The sequence below is a fragment of the Lissotriton helveticus genome, chromosome 1_1 (assembly GCF_964261635.1).
Source record: "Lissotriton helveticus chromosome 1_1, aLisHel1.1, whole genome shotgun sequence".
Lineage (NCBI taxonomy): Eukaryota > Metazoa > Chordata > Amphibia > Caudata > Salamandridae > Lissotriton > Lissotriton helveticus.
Window position 1 is genome coordinate 1,415,459,478 of NC_136057.1, and position 18,279 is coordinate 1,415,477,756.

Consider the following 18,279-nt stretch of genomic DNA (forward strand, 5'->3'; position numbering starts at 1 on the left):
GGGTACGGGGGTGTAACGGTGATGGCTCACAATCCTCGAGCTCGGTGTTCGGAGGGGTCAGACCGCGGCAGCGCCGGCAGGTCCCGAAGAGGTCGTAGGTGGCAACGGGCCGCGGCAGCGCCAGCAGGTCCCAACGAGGATGAAGGTTACAACGGGCCGCGGCAGCGCCAGCAGGTCCCACGAGAATGCAGGTTGCAACGGGCCGCGGCAGCGCCAGCAGGTCCCACGAGGATGAAGGTTACAACGGGCCGCGGCAGCGCCAGCAGGTCCCACGAGGATGAAGGTTACAACGGGCCGCGGCAGCGCCAGCAGGTCCCAACGAGGATGAAGGTTGCAGAGGGCCGCGGCAGCGCCAGCAGGTCCCACGAGGATGAAGGTTGCAGAGGGCCGCGGCAGCGCCAGCAGGTCCCACGAGGATGAAGGTTGCAGAGGGCCGCGGCAGCGCCAGCAGGCAGGACAATAGTTCACAAGGCAGGGCTGTGGCAGCGCCAGCAGTCCGTCAAGGATGAGTTTGTCGCGGTGTCTCTCGACTCCAGGATACAACTGCCTTCCTGTCCTGGGGCTGCCTCAGTTATAGGTCTGGCGCCCTTTGATGTCCGGACCCTCGCTCTTGGAGGTCGGGAGGTCTGGGATGAGGGAGTCCAGACACCCAGCAGGGGGGTGGAGCCAGCGCCCGAGGAGGCTGGGGGTGCTCGGCACCTGGCGGGGGAGAGCCATCGACACTTCGTACTCCCATTGACCTGCCAAGTGGGCCGTTCACCTCCTGGGTGGAGGGTGGTGCCGGGATGTCGGGGCCTGGCCAGGCCCAGGGTTGGGGTCGGGCTGAGGCCGCACGGCCGCGTGGTGCCGTGTCCAAGATGGCGGCTGGGCCGGGCAATGGTGCCGACGGTGGCCCGGGCCCTGTCCTGCGGGGAGGGAGCGAGCCCTTCATGTGGCCTGTCCAACAGAGATAATGTAGGTGGTGTGGGAGGAATTTTGTATGTGTGCACAAGTGTATGTGTATGCAGGAAGCGCAGAGGGAGTCAAATGATATGTAGGAGGGTTGTGGGAAAGAAGGGAAGTAGCATGGTGATTTGCTGGGGTAGCAGGTGTTTCATTACTGAAGGGAACAATGAAATAAAAAAAAGTAGGAAAAGGAGGATCGAATAAAAGACAACAAAGAACCCGAAGGTAATGAATAAAGAGTTGGTTCGTCCGCATAATGATCATGCCTGGATTCCTAGCAATGCAAGGCTGTAAATAGAAGAGATGCACTAGTACTGAAGTAGAGTAGGGACAGTGGGTGGCACATTAGTAGGCACACGCGGCCGGCGGAGTGTACATAGCCATGTCTGTCAATGCGCCGGCAACAGTTTACATAGCATTCCGCCTTTCATCGTTCCAAGGCCATTTACAGGAATTACTATAATTCCTGTAAATAACAGAGGGGCCTACGGTAGCACTTAACTTGACTACAACCCAGGGTCAGGAAGCTTTAGACGGGATTCTTGCTCATTCTTTCGTCAGGACGAGGGTGACTTCTGATGCGCCCATCTCAAACTGGCAGCGTGGTCCCTCACGCGCCCTGGAGCTGCAGGCTCGGACAACCCCCTACACCGGATGCTGGTGATCTCTGCTTCGTTGCCTTGGTGGTCTTGATGTGCTCCATGACTGTGTAGTGTTGTGGTGGTCTTGATGTGCTCCATGACAGTGTTGTGTTGCCGGTGAGGGAGCGGCACGGCACACAGGGAGGGGGGTATGCAGATCGCAGTGCCGGAGGGGGGTGGTGGGAGTTACTGATCATTGGGACGCCATGTGGCATATATTTCTGAGGGTGTTGCAATTGCATTTCTGTAGCGGTTGGCGAAATACTGAGGAGAGTTTGTGGAGGGGTAACACGCTGCCACGATTGTACTATGGATTGAATGGGGTATGTGGGCTTTGCATGTCCTACGCGAGGAACGGAGTAGTGTTGATTTCTTGTTTTTGTTGCTGGGACGAGGCATGGGTGAACTGAAGGTGCCGTGATTAGGGTTAGGAGAAAAGCGCGTCAGGGGGAGACGTGGGGGGGGGGGCAGGGGGCAGTAATTTAGGCTGCTAAGGAAGAGACAGCGACAGGTCTAGTTACAGTGTCTAAAGGACAGAGGACGAGGCCGTCCAAGAGAGGGAATTTTTTCCGATAAGGAGGACAAGGTAGGGCTGGCCATGACCTGTTGGGCGGTCACTTAAATCTGGTCTGTGCAAGATGGGGAGCGGGCGCATCGCCCCGTTGGGTGCACTTCGGCTGGAAAAGGGGTGTCTGCAGCCCTTTAAATCAATCGTGGGCAGCGGGCCCAGCATGCAGGCGAAGCATGTGCGTGAATGTTGGTAATTCCCGTGTTTACTGTTTGTTTAGCAGCCCGCTCCCTCCCGTGCCCTTTCGCATGCTGCTTTACTTTCAGGCGAGGCTTCGCAATGTATAGGTCGGGGTGGGGAGGGGAAGGGGGGTTACTCTTCCAGCAATATGTAGAGGAGATGGAGGGGGGGCTCTAAGAAGGAATAATAAAAAAAATTTAAAAGCTGCGTTAAAAAGGTAAATCGTTGACCTGTGAAGTACTCTGGTACGTGAGGCTTTTTGTAACGCAATTCGTACTCATGTAAAGGCAGGCATGTCATTTAACCGCCTGTAGATACTGTTTAGTTACTAATTAACCGTGTCGCGGTTGTGAAAGTGAAAGCGACCGCGCCTGGTTAATTAGTAACCAGCTGGCACACTGCGCGCCACTGCTCGCTCCGCTTGCTCCCGAGACCCATAGGCCATGGGAGTGAACGTTTACAGAAAAGGTGGCACATACCTCCGCCTTTGGCCATTTGCATGCTTTCGTTTTTGAAAGCCACACGCAAAGGCCAATGGAATGTGTGGGAGGAGTCCGACCCACACAGAGAAGTCTCTTGGAAGTCTGGAGTGATTCCAAGAGGCCCTCTCCTAGAGCAGTGCATACGCGCTGCGCTAGGCTGGACCTAAAAACGAAATGAATGGCAAAATACGGCAATACCCATTGCCTACAAAACCAGGCCAGTACAATGTTAGCAAAGCTTGTGCAGCAAGTGAGTTGTAAAAATTAACTTTTAAGATTCATAAGAACTTTTGGGAGCCCACTTACCGGTTTTAGAGAAGATAAGCTGGAGGATGAGAGGCCGTCTGGTGACGATTCCAGAACCTCGGGGCAGGAAGTCTCTGTAGGAAAGAAGGAGAACGAGTTACGGCACGAGGAACAAGGCGAATGGGAATCTTTTAGGACAACGGCCATTTTGGGCCATTTAATCTGCCTACCCAGAGGGCTACCACAAAGGGTTAAATAATTTACCGTATAAGGTTGCAATATGCAAGCAGCTTTTCTATTTCCACTCTGACGACCCTATCATTTCTGAAAACTAGATAGAGTGAGGGCGATAGAGTGAGGGCGATAGAGTGAGGGCGATAGAGTGAGGGCGATAGAGTGAGGGCGATAGAGTGAGGGCGATAGAGTGAGGGCGATAGAGTGAGGGCGATAGAGTGAGGGCGATAGAGTGAGGGCGATAGAGTGAGGGCGATAGAGTGAGGGCGATAGAGTGAGGGCGATAGAGTGAGGGCGATAGAGTGAGGGCGATAGAGTGAGGGCGATAGATAGACAGAAAGTGTATTTATGTTGCATTGAGTAGAGTGTAAGTATGGGGTGTGTAATTATATGGCACTGAGTGGTATTATGTGGAGTGTATTTACGTTGCATTGAGAAGAGTAATTATGTGGCGTGTAATTATGTGGCACTGAGTGGTAATATGGGGAGTGTATGTTGTATTCAGTAGAGTAATTTTGTGATGTGTAATTATGTGGCACTGAGTGGTAATATGGGGAGTGTATGTTGTATTCAGTAGAGTAATTTTGTGATGTGTAATTATGTGGCACTGAGTGGTATTTGGAGTGTATGTTGCATTGAGTGCAGTGTAATTATGTGGCATGTAATTATGTGGCACTGAGTGGTATTGTGTGGAATGTGTGGAATGTGTGTTGCATTCAGTAAAGTGTAATTATGTGGTGTGTAATTATGTGGCACTGAGTGGTATTTGGAGTGTATGTTGCATTGAGTGCAGTGTAATTATGTGGCAAGTAATTATGTGGCACTGAGTGGTATTTGGAGTGTATGTTCCATTGCAGAGTGTGTGAGGGTGCAGAGTGTGTGAGGGTGCAGAGTGTGTGAGGGTGCAGAGTGTGTGAGGGTGCAGAGTGTGTGAGGGTGCAGAGTGTGTGAGGGTGCAGAGTGTGTGAGGGTGCAGAGTGTGTGAGGGTGCAGAGTGTGTGAGGGTGCAGAGTGTGTGAGGGTGCAGAGTGTGTGAGGGTGCAGAGTGTGTGAGGGTGCAGAGTGTGTGAGGGTGCAGAGTGTGTGAGGGTGCAGAGTGTGTGAGGGTGCAGAGTGTGTGAGGGTGCAGAGTGTGTGAGGGTGCAGAGTGTGTGAGGGTGCAGAGTGTGAGAGGGTGCAGAGTGTGAGAGGGTGCAGAGTGTGTGAGGGTGCAGAGTGTGAGAGGGTGCAGTGTGTGTGAGGGTGCGGTCTGTGAGGGTGCGGTCTGTGAGGGTGCGGTCTGTGAGGGTGCGGTCTGTGAGGGTGCGGTCTGTGAGGGTGCGGTCTGTGAGGGTGCGGTCTGTGAGGGTGCGGTCTGTGAGGGTGCGGTCTGTGAGGGTGCGGTCTGTGAGGGTGCGGTCTGTGAGGGTGCGGTCTGTGAGGGTGCGGTCTGTGAGGGTGCGGTCTGTGGGGGTGCGGTCTGTGGGGGTGCAGTGTGTGTGGGGGTGCAGTGTGTGTGGGGGTGCAGTGTGTGTGGGGGTGCAGTGTGTGTGGGGGTGCAGTGTGTGTGGGGGTGCAGTGTGTGTGGGGGTGCAGTGTGTGTGGGGGTGCAGTGTGTGTGGGGGTGCAGTGTGTGTGGGGTGCAGTGTGTGTGGGGGTGCAGTGTGTGAGGGTGCAGTGTGTGTGGGGGTGCAGTGTGTGGGGGGGTGCAGTGTGTGGGGGGGTGCAGTGTGTGTGGGGGTGCAGTGTGTGGGGGGGTGCAGTGTGTGTGGGGGTGCAGTGTGTGTGGGGGTGCAGTGTGTGTGGGGGTGCAGTGTGTGTGGGGGTGCAGTGTGTGGGGGGGTGCAGTGTGTGGGGGGGTGCAGTGTGTGGGGGGTGCAGTGTGTGGGGGGGTGCAGTGTGTGGGGGGGTGCAGTGTGTGGGGGGGTGCAGTGTGTGGGGGGGTGCAGTGTGTGGGGGGTGCAGTGTGTGGGGGGGCAGTGTGTGGGGGGGTGCAGTGTGTGTGAGGGTGCAGTGTGTGTGAGGGTGCAGTGTGTGAGGGTGCAGTGTGTGAGGGTGCAGTGTGTGAGGGTGCAGTGTGTGAGGGTGCAGTGTGTGAGGGTGCAGTGTGTGAGGGTGCAGTGTGTGAGGGTGCAGTGCATGCAGTGTGTGAGGGTGCAGTGTGTGAGGGTGCAGTGTGTGTGAGGGTGCAGTGTGTGTGAGGGTGCAGTGTGTGTGTGAGGGTGCAGTGTGTGAGGGTGCAGTGTGTGTGAGGGTGCAGTGTGTGTGAGGGTGCAGTGTGTGTGAGGGTGCAGTGTGTGTGAGGGTGCAGTGTGTGTGTGAGGGTGCAGTGTGTGTGTGAGGGTGCAGTGTGTGTGTGTGAGGGTGCAGTGTGTGTGTGTGAGGGTGCAGTGTGTGTGTGTGTGAGAGTGCAGTGTGTGTGTGTGTGTGGGGGTGCAGTGTGTGTGGGGGTGCAGTGTGTGGGGGGTGCAGTGTGTGGGGGGTGCAGTGTGTGGGGGGGTGCAGTGTGTGGGGGGGTGCAGTGTGTGGGGGGGTGCAGTGTGTGGGGGGGTGCAGTGTGTGGGGGGGTGCAGTGTGTGGGGGGTGCAGTGTGTGTGGGGGGGTGCAGTGTGTGAGGGTGCAGTGTGTGAGGGTGCAGTGTGTGAGGGTGCAGTGTGTGAGGGTGCAGTGCATGCAGTGTGTGAGGGTGCAGTGTGTGTGTGAGGGTGCAGTGTGTGTGTGAGGGTGCAGTGTGGGTGTGAGGGTGCAGTGTGTGTGTGAGGGTGCAGTGTGTGAGGGTGCAGTGTGTGTGAGGGTGCAGTGTGTGTGAGGGTGCAGTGTGTGTGAGGGTGCAGTGTGTGTGAGGGTGCAGTGTGTGTGTGAGGGTGCAGTGTGTGTGTGTGTGAGAGTGCAGTGTGTGTGTGTGTGTGAGGGTGCAGTGTGTGTGTGTGAGGGTGCAGTGTGTGTGTGTGAGGGTGCAGTGTGTGTGTGTGAGGGTGCAGTGTGTGTGTGTGAGGGTGCAGTGTGTGTGTGTGTGAGGGTGCAGTGTGTGTGTGAGGGTGCAGTGTGTGTGAGGGTGCAGTGTGTGTGTGAGGGTGCAGTGTGTGTGTGCGAGGGTGCAGTGTGTGTGTGCGAGGGTGCAGTGTGTGTGTGCGAGGGTGCAGTGTGTGTGTGCGAGGGTGCAGTGTGTGTGTGCGAGGGTGCAGTGTGTGTGTGCGAGGGTGCAGTGTGTGTGTGCGAGGGTGCAGTGTGTGTGTGCGAGGGTGCAGTGTGTGTGTGCGAGGGTGCAGTGTGTGTGTGCGAGGGTGCAGTGTGTGTGTGCGAGGGTGCAGTGTGTGTGTGCGAGGGTGCAGTGTGTGTGTGCGAGGGTGCAGTGTGTGTGTGCGAGGGTGCAGTGTGTGTGCGAGGGTGCAGTGTGTGCGAGGGTGCAGTGTGTGTGTGAGGGTGCAGTGTGTGTGCGAGGGTGCAGTGTGTGTGCGAGGGTGCAGTGTGTGTGAGGGTGCAGAGTGTGTGAGGGTGCAGAGTGTGTGAGGGTGCAGTGTGTGTGAGGGTGCGGTCTGTGAGGGTGCGGTCTGTGAGGGTGCGGTCTGTGAGGGTGCGGTCTGTGAGGGTGCGGTCTGTGAGGGTGCGGTTTGTGAGGGTGCGGTCTGTGAGGGTGCGGTCTGTGAGGGTGCGGTCTGTGAGGGTGCGGTCTGTGAGGGTGCGGTCTGTGAGGGTGCGGTCTGTGGGGGTGCGGTCTGTGGGGGTGCGGTCTGTGGGGGTGCAGTGTGTGTGGGGGTGCGGTCTGTGGGGGTGCAGTGTGTGTGGGGGTGCAGTGTGTGTGGGGGTGCAGTGTGTGTGGGGGTGCAGTGTGTGTGGGGGTGCAGTGTGTGTGAGGGTGCAGTGTGTGTGAGGGTGCAGTGTGTGTGAGGGTGCAGTGTGTGTGAGGGTGCAGTGTGTGTGGGGGTGCAGTGTGTGTGGGGGTGCAGTGTGTGTGGGGGTGCAGTGTGTGTGGGGGTGCAGTGTGTGGGGGGGTGCAGTGTGTGTGGGGGTGCAGTGTGTGTGGGGGTGCAGTGTGTGTGGGGGTGCAGTGTGTGGGGGGGTGCAGTGTGTGGGGGGGTGCAGTGTGTGGGGGGTGCAGTGTGTGGGGGGGTGCAGTGTGTGGGGGGGTGCAGTGTGTGGGGGGGTGCAGTGTGTGGGGGGTGCAGTGTGTGGGGGGGGCAGTGTGTGGGGGGGGCAGTGTGTGGGGGGGCAGTGTGTGGGGGGGTGCAGTGTGTGTGAGGGTGCAGTGTGTGTGAGGGTGCAGTGTGTGAGGGTGCAGTGTGTGAGGGTGCAGTGTGTGAGGGTGCAGTGTGTGAGGGTGCAGTGTGTGAGGGTGCAGTGTGTGAGGGTGCAGTGTGTGAGGGTGCAGTGCATGCAGTGTGTGAGGGTGCAGTGTGTGAGGGTGCAGTGTGTGTGAGGGTGCAGTGTGTGTGAGGGTGCAGTGTGTGTGTGAGGGTGCAGTGTGTGTGTGAGGGTGCAGTGTGTGAGGGTGCAGTGTGTGTGAGGGTGCAGTGTGTGTGAGGGTGCAGTGTGTGTGAGGGTGCAGTGTGTGTGTGAGGGTGCAGTGTGTGTGTGTGAGGGTGCAGTGTGTGTGTGTGTGAGAGTGCAGTGTGTGTGTGTGTGGGGGGGTGCAGTGTGTGTGGGGGTGCAGTGTGTGGGGGGTGCAGTGTGTGGGGGGTGCAGTGTGTGGGGGGGTGCAGTGTGTGGGGGGGTGCAGTGTGTGGGGGGGTGCAGTGTGTGGGGGGGTGCAGTGTGTGTGTGAGGGTGCAGTGTGTGAGGGTGCAGTGTGTGAGGGTGCAGTGTGTGAGGGTGCAGTGTGTGAGGGTGCAGTGTGTGAGGGTGCAGTGTGTGAGGGTGCAGTGCATGCAGTGTGTGAGGGTGCAGTGTGTGAGGGTGCAGTGTGTGTGAGGGTGCAGTGTGTGTGAGGGTGCAGTGTGTGTGTGAGGGTGCAGTGTGTGTGTGAGGGTGCAGTGTGTGTGTGAGGGTGCAGTGTGTGTGAGGGTGCAGTGTGTGTGAGGGTGCAGTGTGTGTGAGGGTGCAGTGTGTGTGAGGGTGCAGTGTGTGTGAGGGTGCAGTGTGTGTGTGAGGGTGCAGTGTGTGTGTGTGAGGGTGCAGTGTGTGTGTGTGTGAGAGTGCAGTGTGTGTGTGTGTGTGGGGGTGCAGTGTGTGTGGGGGTGCAGTGTGTGGGGGGTGCAGTGTGTGGGGGGTGCAGTGTGTGGGGGGGTGCAGTGTGTGGGGGGGTGCAGTGTGTGGGGGGGTGCAGTGTGTGTGAGGGTGCAGTGTGTGAGGGTGCAGTGTGTGAGGGTGCAGTGTGTGAGGGTGCAGTGTGTGAGGGTGCAGTGTGTGAGGGTGCAGTGTGTGAGGGTGCAGTGTGTGAGGGTGCAGTGTGTGAGGGTGCAGTGCATGCAGTGTGTGAGGGTGCAGTGTGTGTGTGAGGGTGCAGTGTGTGTGTGAGGGTGCAGTGTGGGTGTGAGGGTGCAGTGTGTGTGTGAGGGTGCAGTGTGTGAGGGTGCAGTGTGTGTGAGGGTGCAGTGTGTGTGAGGGTGCAGTGTGTGTGAGGGTGCAGTGTGTGTGAGGGTGCAGTGTGTGTGTGAGGGTGCAGTGTGTGTGTGTGTGAGGGTGCAGTGTGTGTGTGTGAGGGTGCAGTGTGTGTGTGTGAGGGTGCAGTGTGTGTGTGTGAGGGTGCAGTGTGTGTGTGTGAGGGTGCAGTGTGTGTGTGTGAGGGTGCAGTGTGTGTGTGTGAGGGTGCAGTGTGTGTGTGAGGGTGCAGTGTGTGTGTGAGGGTGCAGTGTGTGTGTGAGGGTGCAGTGTGTGTGTGCGAGGGTGCAGTGTGTGTGTGCGAGGGTGCAGTGTGTGGGTGCAGTGTGTGCGAGGGTGCAGTGTGTGTGTGCGAGGGTGCAGTGTGTGTGTGCGAGGGTGCAGTGTGTGTGTGCGAGGATGCAGTGTGTGTGTGCGAGGATGCAGTGTGTGTGTGCGAGGATGCAGTGTGTGTGTGCGAGGGTGCAGTGTGTGTGTGCGAGGGTGCAGTGTGTGTGTGCGAGGGTGCAGTGTGTGTGCGAGGGTGCAGTGTGTGTGTGAGGGTGCAGTGTGTGTGCGAGGGTGCAGTGTGTGTGCGAGGGTGCAGTGTGTGTGCGAGGGTGCAGTGTGTGCGAGGGTGCAGTGTGTGTGCGAGGGTGCAGTGTGTGTGCGAGGGTGCAGTGTGTGCGAGGGTGAGGTGAGGGTGAGGGTGAGGGGTGTGAGGGTGCATAACTTGTTAGGTTCAATCCTAATAATGTATAATATCTCAATGAGAAATTATGATGCAAGTTTATGGAAATGCACAAAAAAAATGAACTTCAAGCTCATAGCAACGCTGGGTGCTTAAGCAAACTTCTACAATGTTTGAAAAGTCTTTAACCCCTTCGACGCTCATGACGAGCTGGGCTCGTCATGGCGTAGCCTCCTCGCACGCTCATGACGAGCCCAGCTCGTCACGTAACATGCGAATCCGCAAAACCCAGCGTACGGGCGGAATTCCGCCCGCACGCATGCGGTTAAAAGCATAGCAAAACACCATACCAAAGCCAGACAGTTTTCTGCCTTTCTGTTGAGGCTCTCAAAAACAACAATGTTGTCACAATAGTAATGGTAGGATTATATATATATATGAATTCAATACCGAAATGGAGAAAATGAACAAACGGCTTGAAAAATTGGAGGAAATTAAAATGAAAAAATTATCCAAGTTCGAGAGGGATGAAATCGACTATAAGAATGGTCAAATCCTGACTTTTGGAAAAAAGTTTGATAAATTACGGAATGAACACACTAGCCAAGCACAACCAAAGGAGGGATTACCCATAAGAGCAGAAGAACACACAGCTTCTGGGAGTGGCATATCCCAATTAACTGAACTGATCTTGCAGTGTGACTCTGAATCAACAACTGAAAGCCATGACAATGAAGCTGAATTGTTAAAAGTACGATTTTTAAGGGAGTACGAGTTGCTGGCAAAAGAAAGGTCAAATGCGATGGCCAACAGCGACAGCCCGGCAAGAGGGCGTGGAAGAGGAGGAAGAGGAGGCAAAAAGCAAAACTATTCTATGCAGTCAGACAGCCCGGTGGGAACAAGAACAAGGGGCAAGTTTGCCAAGAAAACATGAGGAACAAGACTGTGGTAAACCTTTCTAATTATACTCTAAGTGATGATGAACTAGATGTTTTAACATTAGGCTTATCTTTTTGTCCTACGTCGAGTTTTAACTACACAGAAACAAGGATTGACCTATTCCATTATATAAGAAAATTGAAACTTAAAAAATGGTTTTCAAATAAACCTAAGAAACGAACCACTGAAGGTCCCAAGGAACAACCAGATCTTTGTATTGGTGACATTGAGACTTTACATGAGGTATATGAATTGGCGGGGGCGGAGGGGGGGGGGTTGAAGAGCCCATCCTGAATCCAACAAATAATGATTTGACCTTAGACCTGAGGGCAGTGACCCCGTTTAAACCCAAATCAATATTCATACCTCAGATTAACTGTGAAGCAATCAATTGCTTTGAGAAAGGAATGGTCAGTGAATTGAAAAAGTTGAAATCACGTAAATTGAAGGTGAATAATAATTTGACAAAAGAACAACAAAACGCGTTAAACAGTCTTGAATCTAATCGTGACTTTGTCATAAAACAAAGTGACAAAGGAGGTAATGTAGTCATCTGGCCCCTAGAAATGTATAGACAAGAAGGTTACTCTCAATTGACTGACACAAGCAGATATTGTCAGACAACCAGAGTAGTCTATGACCAAGCGATGTTAAGGGTTGCCAATCAAATCACTATGTGGAAAGACGATAGCATCCTAAGTGCTGACGAATTTTCATATTTGGCTTGTAAATATCCAAAATTGCCTGTTCTGTATTTGCTTCCAAAGTTGCACAAAAATGCCCAAAGACCACCTGGGAGACCTATTGTCTCCTCCTGTGGGAGTGCTCTGGAAAACACTTCGAAGTATGTAGATTACTTTCTACAGCCCTTGGTACAATCACTTCCTTCATTTGTCCTTGATACTAGCGACTTCTTAAAGCACATCAGTGACATTGAATGGTCTCCCCAGTACTTAATGCTAGGCTTAGATGTGTGTAGCTTGTATACAAGCATTCCACAAACACTAGGTCTGGAAGCCTGCAAATATTACTTCCAAAGTAGGCCATTGGGTTTCTCTCATCATACTGACATGTTATTGAAAATGATTGAGATGTGTCTCACCAACAATTTTTTTCTATTTGATAAAAATATCTACAGGCAAACCCAGGGGACGGCGATGGGAACCTGCTTCGCCCCCAGCTTCGCGGGTCTTTACCTGGGCTGGTGGGAGGAGCAGGTTGTCCACAAGATCGGGCTATTTAAAGACCACGCCGTCCTCTGGTTGCGCTATATAGATGACATTTTTTGTGTGTGGAGTGGCACTGATTTACAAGCACTAGAATTTGTGGAAATGCTGAATAGTAACCAAATGAATCTTCAATTCACGCATCACATAAGCAGTGACTCTATGGAATTCCTAGACCTTAAAATTGAGATAGACAATAACACTATTGTTGGCTCCTTATACAGAAAAGCAACGGCTGGCAACAGTCTACTGCATGCGGACAGCTGCCATCCCCGCAATCTCATACAGAGCATACCCTATGGTGAGCTATTACGAGCTCGGAGAAATTGCAGTACAACATTGAAATTTGAACAAGAGAAAAGCATCATGTGTGAAAGATTCTTGACACGAGGCTATAGTTCCAAAATAGTCAAAAAAGCAACCAACAGGGTAGATGCTCTGACACGTAATGAACTCATATTTCCTAAGTCGGATGAATCTTTAAATAAACCCAAGGAAACTATAAGATTCATCACGACGTACAATACTTACGCGTGGGAAATTAGAAAAAGCCTCAAGAAGTTTTGGGAGGTTTTAAAAACTGATAATGACTTGAAAGAGAGTATCGGTGAACACCCATCCCTAACCTTCCGAAAACCCAAATCTCTGCGTGACCAGTTGTGTAGTAACATGATACCAACTCCTAATAAAAAGAATGCAGTACAAGGCTTTTTTACTTGTAATCAATGTAAGGCCTGCAAATTCAGCAATAGTGTCAAATCTCTGAAATTCCAGGATAATGAGGCTCCATGGGTCATACAAAAACACCTTAATTGCAATACTGAATATGCCATTTACACCCTGAAATGCCCCTGTTCTAAATACTACATTGGCAGCACCATCCATAAAGGTAAGAAGAGAGTGTTAGAGCACTTAAGGGCAATCAGTAACAATGATAAAACCTATCCGATAGCCCGTCACTTTCAAGAGTACCACAAGAGTAACGCCAATCTTGTCAGATTTGCATCCATTGATTGTATTCCTCCCAATGTGAGAGGGGGCAATAGACTACTTGAACTTAGGAAACTCGAGTCCAAATTTATTATCAGATTCAACACCATGGTGCCCCATGGGTTGAATATGGACGAGGAATTATCAGTACATCTACACTAAGTTTAATTTTAGAATGTGTACAATACTAGTCACTGCTGCTTAGATCGCTCTGTTGTTTTAGAAATTTGTGCTTTTCTTCATAAACCGCTTTTTTGGCTATGAAGATTTTAACAGGACATTATCTTATCTTTCTAGATATTTCCGATGAATGTACAACAATGATTGATGAGACCCTACTGTGCTGACCAAGACCTTGAGCCCAAAGGGGCCTGATTTTGTTTGATTCTACAACAATATCAATTACGATGATTTTTGGCCCACTTGGGCATTACTCTAATTTGTTCCTTATAGTTGCATGCTGACCAGTTTGCAGACACTATGTAATTATTTGAATGGTAATAATAAGCGTTTTAATTTGAGCATACGGTAAGCAACTTTGGTCCACTTGGGCAATACCTTAATCAACTTTATTTTGCAGTATGCTCTGCGAAACACCAAGATACCATGTGGGTTGTCATTCGGTGAAATGTCAGTCACTGTAGCGCTAGCGGCTAATAGACTGTGGAAATTGTATGTCTTTTGAGACCGAAGGTTCGAGTCTCGCGCTTGCCGTCAATATAATGTTTTAGAATTTATTTTCTTTTTACAAGAATTTATTTTCTGCTTACATGACTTTAATGTAAATATGGCAAAGACTGGCTCAATATCACTAATATTGGTGGAATTAACAGCAGAACAGCAACTCTGGGAAAATGTTTGTAACACTTAGGATGATTGTGTCATCGCGTTGGTCGACAGCACTGTCTAATATATGATTTGGTAAAATGATTGCTGAACACAGTAATAAGTTGTCACTCATCGGAAAGTAGTGTAATATGTCGTGAATGAATTTTCACAAGAAAATGTAAGAACAAAGTATTTTGTTTATGTTATCACATCACGTGACACACTATTTTACTTTATTAGTAGTGTTGAAATGCACAACTTTTGCCCGTGACGAAGGAGTAGTTTCACTCCGAAACGCGTAGGACGATTGTGTCTGGAAAATAAACCTGCGCCTTAAACTGTGGCCGCGGCTCCTGTGTAGTTCTTTCCGTGACGATTGGAAAGGGACGCGCTGGTGTTAACGTGAGTGATATATATATATATATATATATATATATATATATATATATAAATATATATATATATATTTTTTAACATTGGGCACTTCCCTGCATGTACATCTGACTTATTTCATCTTAGAGAAGCCACAGTGAAAATGTATACAGCAACTTATCACAACAAAAGATCACGAGGGAAAAAGAAACTAAAAACGAGTATCCTCCTTAGCAAAAAAAAAACACCAAACATAAAAAAAAATAAAAAAAATACCTTAGCAAGTTTGGAGGCAAGGGTGCAACAAATACACTTTACTTCACTATCTCCGCCCCCCAAAACACAAGCAGGGTCACCAGTTACAAGGTAGCAATGAGCAGGAAAAAGAACAGATGGGAATTATTTTCCTGCCGAAGAGCAGCAATTGTTTCAACCACAAAATTTAGCTCACACACCCAGCTATATAGGAAACGAAACGCTGTCGGAAAATTGACATACAATATACTAATATTTAGCCCCACCTCATCCGGCCCCTCAAAACAAATTCTCATCTAAGACCGAATCTTATTGTATAGTCTGCAACTGTAGGGTGCCTTCAGCGAGGGGCTTTGTAAACAGACTACAAATGAAACAAGTGAAGCAGAAGACAGGCGACTGGGAGCTTTACCTGGGATCTTACAGGACAGCCAGGCTTCACCCTCAGCCTTCCTACAAGAACGCACAAAATGCACATTAGAAAAAAACTGTGGCCAGGGCAACAAATGACATCACTACGGACAGCCGTGACGTCATACACGCTCACCTCAGCACCTGGAAGCAGGCGCTTTGCACGAACAGTCGGGCACTCATCTTCGTTCACTTCCCGGGGTGGGGCTACGTGACTCGGAAGGCGTGGCCTAAGCTCTGCCTGGACGGCTCTGAGACGCGACAGCGGCTACGTGAGCGTGGGAGGAGCACCAATCCTGCAGAACGGTAGGTGCTGAGTGGGGGCTTCTATGTTACGTCACATTCAAAACCTCGCCTGTTGAGAGGGTACCAATACGTTTGAGGCTTAGGCAGGCAAGCGGCAGTTAGCCGTGCCGGTTGGCGTATTGAGCTACGGCGCCCGGACCTAGAGTAAAGTGAAGGTGAAAGTGGCTGACGTGCTCATGACGTGGTAGAGGCCGGCTGGCTCTCGGTCTACGCCACAAACCTACTCTCAGGATAAAGTCAACGGTATAGAGGAAGGTCTACAAAGTCCAGGCAGGCTAGATGAGCACGTTAGGAGCGGCTTGTGTTTTAGAGATAGGGGTGCAGCCCCGCCTGCTGCCGAGACTGAGCCGCTGCCGAGGGAGAGAGGGACACGCGGAAAGAGCCCGGTGAGTGGGGGAGTGGGGGGGGAGGGATGTGTGTGTGTGTGTGCGCGTGTCTGTGTGTGTGCGCGCGTGTCTGTGTGTGTGCGTGTGTGTGTGTGCGCGCGTGTCTGTGCGTGCGCATGTCTGTGCGTGTGTCTGTGTGTGCGTGTCTGTGTGTGTGCGCGTCTGTGTGTGCGCGTGTCTGTGTGTGCGCGTGTCTGTGTGTGCGCGTGTCTGTGTGTGCGCGTGTCTGTGTGTGCGCGTGTCTGTGTGTGAGTGTGTCTGTGTGTGAGTGTGTCTGTGTGCGCGTGTCTGTGTGTGCGCGCGCGTGTCTGTGTGTGTGCGTGTCTGTGTGTGTGCGCGCGTCTGTGTGTGCGCGCGTCTGTGTGTGCGCGCGTCTGTGTGTGCGCGCGTCTGTGTGTGCGCGCGTCTGTGTGTGCGCGCGTCTGTGTGTGCGCGTGTCTGTGTGTGCGCGCGCGTCTGTGTGTGCGCGTGTCTGTGTGTGTGCGCGTGTCTGTGCGTGTGCGTGTGCGTGTGCGTGTGTGTGTGTGTGTGTGTGTGTATTCTGATCATTGTGACTGAACAGCATACCGGAATCGGAGCGCGTGTTCACGCGCGCGACCTGATCCGATTCCGGCAAGCTGCGCGTGCCCATCTTCTGTCTCCTTTAAAGCATAGCCGGTGACTATAGGTCTCGCGGCGAGACAGCGCTTCGCGCTGTTATCGCCAGGACGAGACCTAAAAAGTGGAGCTTCCAAGTCACCCTTTCATAGCTGCATATTATAGTGTTTAGAACTACCTTACTGCGCCGTCCTGCCCAGAGCAGGGACGTGAGAATCATATTCAGGCTTTTGAAGACGCGCTTCGGTAATGGGCATAGTGAATTCTGGAGCACATATAAGGTCCTGGGAAGCATCACCATCTTAGAGAGTTGGCCAGCCTGCCCATCAATAACAATGGAAGGGTGTTCCAAAATGTCACCTACCGCTGTAGAGACGTGATTACCCGGATGTTCAGGTAGTGCGTCCCAGGGAGAGGCCAAATAAAACAGGGCATCATCGGCATACAGGGAAAATGGCAGACAAAACAGTGGCAAGAGGTAATCGAGGGAATAGGCTAAGACAGAAAGAACAAGCGCTGGTCACATGCTGCACCCTGCACAATGAAAAAAAAAAAACACGCAAGTGGTGTGCGCAGCACGCGCTGCACTAATTAACAAGCAGCAGCTGTTTTTGGGAGTGGTGCGCTCGTGCAGTCTTCACTTTTACGCATTGTACTGGTGCGTGGGCTGCTGCTCGCTCCCGCAAGGTGGATGCCGCCACAAGCACGAGTGCAGTGCTGGAAAAGTGAGTGGCTAAAGGTTCGCGAAGGTGAGGCTGTCTGTTGGCATAGATAAGTGAGCGGGCGAATTAAAACCTTATCTCCCACACTAGGTAGGCAATGTGTGGGCTGTCTGCCTCTGCACTTGGTTGGACTATTTGCAGGAGATCGTGCTCACTACTGGGGAGCGACACCCACTCAAGTTGATGTAATGGTGAACTTACATGTTGTCAATTCTGCTGTCTACGCTACATGCCTACTTGTTACCCTTACTAATTGTATTTTTGTTCAAATGTTCACACTGGACATGTCCACTTACTCTGTATCGCGCAAGTGAATTACTTGTCAATAGTCCCTGTATGGTTGTTTCAAAACCAAAGTAAAGTTCGAATAAAAAGTATTAAAGTGAGAAAATGTGGCACTCTAGCCAAAGCGAATCTAGGGAGGCGGCACAAGGGAGTTTCATAGGATATGCCGTAAAGTTGCATCCTCTGGAGGTGCGATTATTCTAAAAGACTGTTTTTCAGAATTCCAGGTTTAAGAAACGCCTCACTGAAATAAACGGTTAATTCTGATTGATATCTGGAATAATAAGTGGTGATGTGTTCTGTCGGCAACCAATATCTGAATTGAAGGCGATTCTCAAATGAAATGCGTCAAAAAACTCTGGAAATAATAGCCAAATTAATTAATTTCTCAAAATTTGAACTCGCTGGAAGAGCACATTCTGTAGGTCAGCCTGACCTCGCTGGTAAAGAACATGAGCTGGCTGCATGAAAATTCATAAGGAATTAGAATAGTCACATTTTTTTAAATCCAAAAATGTACAAAATTGCTCTCTAGTAAAAACGTTAATCTTATGTTTTTCCAGATGAACGATATCATCGTGACCTTGCAGGACTCGAACCTGAAGCAGACGCTCGCCTTCGGAATAGGCATGCACCACGCCGGGCTCCACGAGAGGGACCGGAAGACCATGGAGGGAGGAGCTATTCGTAAAATGTAAAATACAGGTGGGTATGAGGGTCAAATAATGAGGTGGGAACATGTGTGAAAAGCAATTATCTTGCTACCTAAACCTCGTAAAACCTCTTTTCCACATTAGGTTTTAATTGCGACAAGCGCATTAGCTTGGGGTTTGAATTTTCCAGCGCATTTGGTAATAGTTAAAGGGACAGAGTTTTACAATGGGAAAACAAGGCACTACGTGGACTACCCAATCACAGGTATTTATAGTAAATGCTTTGCATGTGTACTGAGCTATGTGTTAGCTTCGGAGCAGAAATAGTAATTGATATAATCTATAATTATCTATCAAGGGAAGCCAGCAGTTGTCGTGAGTGATGGCAAAAGTGAGTGCAGGTCCTGAGCGTTATGTTTTTTAATGTTCCGCGCCACATTCGTAAGGGCCCCGTATGATGAGAGGGATAAGGCGACCATAACATTAGTTTTCCTCTTGTCTGCTTTCCCACATGATATATCTGCAGATATACGGCTTCGATGTGAGTCGGCCGCCATTTCTGAGCCACTTTATCATAACATGTCATTTCCGATGACATTTACCAGCTGCTTTGATCTGTGAGCAGGGGCAATGTTGGAGTGGTGAGCAAGGGCCTGGAAGGGCAGAAAAGACGGTAAGGGAATAGTATATGCTCATCCCGTGGCGCTGCAGAGACAGGGCAGTTGCTGGGCATACCTCTGCCCGCAACCAATGGTCGTCTTCAGCCGCAGTGTTAGTCGGGGCGAAACTTGTAAAAGTGGCTCCTGTTAACTTCCGGTCTGGAAAC

General features: G+C 51.5%; 1 protein-coding gene across 3 annotated transcripts in view; it reads right to left on the reverse strand.

Moving 5' to 3' along the window:
• DNM2 (dynamin 2) overlaps positions 1-18,279 on the reverse strand; it is a 779,238-nt gene that overhangs the window by 640,451 nt on the left and 120,508 nt on the right. For all 3 annotated transcript variants that reach the window (XM_078685110.1, XM_078685099.1, XM_078685090.1), the window contains exon 2: positions 3,123-3,196. In XM_078685110.1, the coding sequence (XP_078541236.1) occupies positions 3,123-3,196 (74 nt within the window). The remainder of the gene's footprint in view (positions 1-3,122; positions 3,197-18,279) is intronic.